General features: G+C 53.3%; 1 protein-coding gene across 1 annotated transcript; it reads left to right on the top strand.

Annotated features, from left to right (window-relative positions):
* The first annotated feature begins 200 nt into the window (after window positions 1-200).
* On the top strand, window positions 201-5,457 carry LOC130031214 (uncharacterized). The gene is given in 3 exon segments (XM_056122481.1): window positions 201-1,508; window positions 1,943-4,993; window positions 4,996-5,457. Coding segments are annotated over 3 exon segments (4,821 nt in total).
* The last annotated feature ends 499 nt before the right edge of the window (window positions 5,458-5,956 follow it).

The following is a 5,956-nucleotide window of genomic DNA, read 5'->3' as shown; positions in this document are numbered from 1 at the left end:
AGGGCCAGGGACGCCTGGAGGCCTCTTTTGTGGTAGCCTCGGAGAGGCTGCATCTGGTGTGCCAAAGAAGAAATCATCGGCCGCTCTATTACTTCTCTATTCTTCTTTCCTCTCCAAAAGGCCTTGCGCTTGCGTCATTCTTTTTCGTAGGTTGGATCACGCTTGTCCTTTTTCTCTACCGAGACACCGTCTTTGGAACCATGGGACAATCTCTGTCTACTCCCCTCTCACTCACCCTCTTCCACTGGTCAGAGGTCCACTCTCGTGCTCGGAATCTTTCTCTGATTATTAAAAAGGCCAAATGGCAGACCTTTTGTTCCGCAGAGTGGCCAACATTCCAGGTTGGCTGGCCCTCTGAGGGATCCTTTCACCTACCAACAGTTCTCCAGGTCAAGGGAGCCATCTACCGGCCAGCCCCTCGAGGACACCCGGACCAGGAGCCTTACATTTTGGTCTGGCAAGATCTATGCGAACATCCCCCTCCCTGGGTCAAGTCCTTTCAGGTTCCTCTGGCGGCACTGACCCCTCTCCCTACCACTCCACCCCCAGCTCTCACCCTTCCGGCCCATGTTGACAACTCTAAACCTCTCCTCCCAGAGTCCCAGGACCTCCTTCTTTTTGATGAACCGCTGCCCTACCTGCAATTGCCAGCACCTGCTACTCAGTCTTCTCTTCCCCCTATACCTCTGCCTCCCACTCTAAGTTCCCCTGACACCTCTGCTCCGCCCCTGAACCCTGAGTTCTCTAATGCCTCCCCCGGGCCAGCATTCAGAACCAGAAGGCGGGAGGCCCGGGCGGGAGAAGGGCCCCCCACTGAGGCCGAGGCAGTTATCCTCCCCTTACGAGCCTACGGCACAGAAATCCCCGATGGGCAGGGAGGTCGGATGCCTTACCTTCAGTATTGGCCTTTCTCCACTTCCGATCTCTTTAATTGGAAGAACTTTAACCCTCCTTTTTCGGAAGACCCCACCCGATTGACTGACCTCATCATCTCTGTCATGAATTCACATAGCCCCACTTGGGACGATTGTCAGCAGCTCCTCACTGCTCTGCTAACTACAGCAGAGAAGGAAGCCGTCCTTACCAACGCTCGCAAACATGTGCCGGGACCCGACGGGCAACCCACCATACTGCAGAACCTCATTGACGAATACTCCCCCTTGAAACGACCTGAGTGGAACCCTAATTCACCGGAAGGTAGGAGACATCTCCAAATTTATCGCCAGACTCTAGCTGCGGGTCTCCGGGAAGCAGGGCGAAAGCCTACCAATTTGGCCAAGGTAAGAGGAGTGATACAGGGACCAGACGAGAGCCCCTCCTTATTTCTAGAAAGGCTGTTTGAAGCTTACCGACAGTATAATCCCTTTGACCCTACGTCAGAGGAGCATCAGGCCTCAGTAGCCATGGCCTTTATAGGTCAGTCTGCTACTGATATCAGAAGAAAGTTGCAAAGAATGGAGGGATTACAGGATATGTCTCTTCGGGACTTAGTGACAGAGGCTAACAAGGTCTTTAATAAAAGGGAAACGCAAGAGGAGAAGGAGGAAAGAAGAGAGAGAGAGAGAGAGAGAGAGAGAGAGAGAGAGAGAGAGAGAGAGAGGAAGAGGAGAAAGAACGAGACAGAAGAAGGAGCAGGGAAATGACTAAGGTCCTGGCCGCTGTGGTAGTACAGGATAGGGCATTTCAGGGAGATAGTAGAGGAAACCTGGGCCCGCGCACGGGAAATAAGCCTAAACTGGCCTCAGACCAATGCGCCTTTTGTAGAGAGAGAGGTCACTGGGCCAAGGATTGCCCCAAGAAGAAGAAGAACAGAGGTACGCGCCTGGGCCCTCTTCCCACTGAGGTGCTGGCACTGGATGAGGACTAGGGGGGACGGGGCTCGGACCCTCTCCCCGAGCTCAGGGTAAACTTTAAGGTGGAGGGGACTCCTATAAACTTTGAGATAGACACTGGCGCGGTCCATTCTGTTCTCCAACAACCACTGGGACCTCTTTCACACAAGCGCGCCCTAGTGAGGGGAGCAAACGGGAGCCGATTCCGACCATGGACTACTCAGAGAACAGTGGACTTGGGAAATGGAAGGGTCCACCATTCATTCTTGGTCTTACCCGACTGTCCTGCCCCACTATTGGGACGGGACCTGTTAACTAAATTACGGGCAAGAATTACCTTTACTGAATCAGGCCCTCTGGTCGAGTTCCTCAATCCAATTGTGAGGGCTGCAGAAGGAACCACCCCACCGGTACTAAAGACCCTGACTCTAAGCTTAGATGATGAATATAAACTTTTTGAGGAACCTTTAGAAAAGACCCAAGGTGTCGAGGACTGGATACAAGAGTTTCCGGAGGCCTGGGCAGAAACAGCGGGGTTAGGGCTGGCCACAGCCCAACCACCCATAGTAGTCTCATTAAAAACTTCGGCCACACCTGTTCAGGTTAAACAGTATCCTATGAGCTTAGAAGCCAAGGAAGGCATAAAGCCCCACATAATCAAATTACTGCAACTAGGGGTGTTGAAGCCTTGTAGGTCCCCATGGAACACGCCACTGCTTCCTGTTCGGAAACCTGGCACCAATGACTATCGCCCAGTCCAAGACCTGCGGGAAGTAAATGCCCGAGTAGAGATTGTTCATCCCACGGTGCCCAACCCCTATAATTTACTAAGCACCCTCAGCCCCACCAGGACTTGGTATTCTGTATTGGACCTTAAGGATGCCTTCTTTTGTCTACGACTACACCCAGATAGCCAGCCCCTGTTTGCCTTTGAATGGAGCGACCCTGATATGGGAATCTCGGGGCAGCTGACTTGGACCAGGCTTCCACAGGGCTTCCGGAACTCCCCTACACTGTTTGATGAGGCCCTGCACAAGGACCTACAGTCTTTCCGTGCCACTCATAAGACTTTAACATTGCTCCAGTATGTGGATGATCTTTTACTAGCAGCTGAAACCCAAGGCGAGTGCGAAAAAGGAACCAAGGCCCTCCTGAAGACCCTTGCCTCCCTGGGATACTGAGCCTCAGCAAAGAAAGCGCAGCTCTGCAGGAATGAGGTAATATTCCTGGGCTACAAGATTAAGGGCGGGAAGCGTTGGCTCACGGAGGCCCGGAAAAGGACTGTGACCCAGATACCCCCGCCACAAACACGGAAGGAATTGAGGGAGTTCCTGGGAACGGCCGGGTTCTGTCGTCTCTGGATCCCCGGCTTTGCCAACTTGGCAGCTCCCCTATATCCCCTGACTAAAAAAGACACTCCTTATGAGTGGGGGAGAGAACAACAAGAGGCCTTTGATAAACTCAAGCAGGCCCTTCTCAGTGCTCCGGCGCTCGCCTTACCTGATGTTAGCAAGCCCTTTACTCTGTATATAGAAGAGAAAGGCGGAGTGGCAAGAGGAGTGCTGACCCAAACCTTGGGACCATGGAAACGCCCTGTTGCCTATCTATCTAAGAGACTAGATGCGGTAGCCGCGGGATGGCCACGATGCCTCAAGGTTATTGCCGCGGCGGCTCTCCTGCTCAAAGATGCTGACAAGCTCACGCTAGGGCAAAAAGTGACTCTGGTTGCTCCACACACCCTCGAGAGTGTGATTAGGCAGCCCCCTGACCGATGGCTCTCTAATGCTCGCATCACTCACTATCAAAGCCTCCTGCTAGATAAGGAACGGGTCTTCTTCGGCAATCCGGCTACTCTTAACCCTGCCACTCTACTCCCCGTGGAGGATGGGCAAGATGTTCTTCACTCATGCCAAGAAATCTTGGCTGAGGAGACTGGGGTCCGGTCTGACCTAAAAGACTCGCCCCTGCCGCAGGCAGATTACACTTTCTTTACCGATGGCAGCAGTTTTCTCCAGCAAGGGGAGAGGAGAGCCGGGGCAGCCGTGGTGGGAACCACAGGGAAGATCTGGACAGCACCTCTGCCACCAGGAACATCAGCGCAAAAAGCAGAACTCATAGCCCTGACCAAGGCACTGGAGCTCGCGAAAGGTAAAAGGGTGAACATTTACACGGACAGTCGCTATGCTTTTGCTACGGCCCATGTGCATGGCGCCATCTGCCGGCAGCGAGGCCTTCTGACCTCCGCCGGCAAGGACATCAAGAACAAAGCCGAGATCCTTAATCTCCTTGAAGCTGTCCATTTACCGCGGGCCCTGGCTATCATACACTGTCCTGGACACCAGAAGGGGGACGATCCCATAGCGGTCGGGAACCGGCTGGCAGATGAAGAAGCGCGGGCGGCCGCTCTCCAGGAGATCCCAGCAGCAGATATCCTGACAACTACCCTGCCGCAAGCTGGAGAACATGATGAGGCCGAAAGTAAGGTAACTGAGTTCCTTCTATTCACCCATCGCCTGACCCACTTAGGAACCAGAGTGCTACTGGAACTATTAAAGGATCAAGAGCTACCCACCCTTGCCCCAGGGCGGGCAAAAGAACTAGCTCGAGACATTGTCGCTTCCTGTGAAGCCTGTGCGTTGGTGAATGCCCGAAGGACTGAGGGAACGCAGGGCGAACGTCTGCGAGGAGACCGCCCTGGCACATACTGGGAAGTGGACTTTACTGAAGTATCTCCTGCCAGGTATGGAAATAAGTATCTGCTAGTTTTCATAGATACCTTTTCAGGGTGGCCTGAAGCCTTCCCCACGAAGAAGGAAACCGCCCTGGTGGTGGCCCAAAAGCTCCTCGAAGAAATCTTTCCCCGCTTCGGACTTCCTAAGGTAATAGGTTCCGACAACGGTCCCGCTTTCGTGGCCCAGGTAAGTCAGGGACTGGCCAGGACTTTGGGGTTTGATTGGAAATTACATTGTGCCTATAGGCCCCAGAGCTCAGGACAGGTAGAGAGAATGAATAGAACAATTAAGGAGACCTTAACAAAATTAGCATTAGAGACTGGCGTTAAAGATTGGACGATGCTCTTACCCTACGCTCTCTTCCGCGCTCGAAATACACCTTCCCTTTCTCGTAACAATCTCACCCCTTATGAGATACTCTACGGGGGGCCCCACCTCTTAAAACCATGACTGAGCACGGACTGGGAGTGTTACCTGAAACCTCGGCTCAGCTAATGCCCAGGCTTAAAGCGTTAGAGGCTATTCAGCGCCACATATGGAAGGGACTTTCTGATCAGTATCGCCCAGGCTCTGTCTCCCCCCACCCCTATTCTGTAGGCGATTGGGTGTACGTGAGAAGGCATCAAGCCCGGAATCTTGAACCCAGGTGGAAAGGACCCTATCTTGTCCTCCTCACCACCCCTACCGCAGTCAAGGTTGACGGGATTTCTACGTGGATCCACAGCAGCCATCTCAAGCCTGCCCCTGCCCTTGATGCCAGATCTTCAGCCCATCCAAGTCCCGCTGACCAATGGATCGTGCGGCGTCACCCTTCGGATCCCCTCAAGCTCTGGTTGGCGCGAGGTGCTTCTGGACACGGGAGCGGCGCACTCAATCATTCCTCCAGTTCCTGATGATCCTGCTCGCCGTCACCCCCCAGGCACAACCCGCGGACAACCCTCACCAACCGTTCAAGCAGACTTGGGTCATCCGAAGCGGAGAAAACTATGAAGTTTGGAACACCACGGTCTGTAATGCTACGCCCCTTAATCAATGTTTTCCTGATCTGTATTTCTCATTAGAAGATGCGTTGCCGTATTTTAAGGGTGCGAGAAACAAACCACAGGCTAGAGTCTCTATAAGGTGCAACGGGTTCTTTACATGCCCAGGGTTCAGACCCAGGGAATGGAGGAACACATGTGGTGGGCCAGAATCTTATTACTGTGCTGTCTGGGATTGTGTAGACTCTAATGATGGCTACTGGAAGTGGGCAGTGACTCCTGACCTCATTAAGGTCCAGTTTGCGGTGCCCGTGCGCTACACTCCGCAGGGTGCCCAATATCATAATAATATGATCCAGGTCAAGATTTCTTTTACCGACCAAGGGAAAAGAGAGGGGCGCTGGGTAAATGG

The sequence above is a fragment of the Sorex fumeus genome, unplaced genomic scaffold, assembly GCF_029834395.1.
Source record: "Sorex fumeus unplaced genomic scaffold, SorFum_2.1 ptg000046l, whole genome shotgun sequence".
Taxonomy (NCBI): domain Eukaryota; kingdom Metazoa; phylum Chordata; class Mammalia; order Eulipotyphla; family Soricidae; genus Sorex; species Sorex fumeus.
Note: the sequence above shows the minus strand (reverse complement) of the source record. Positions and strands in the feature narration are given on the sequence as shown.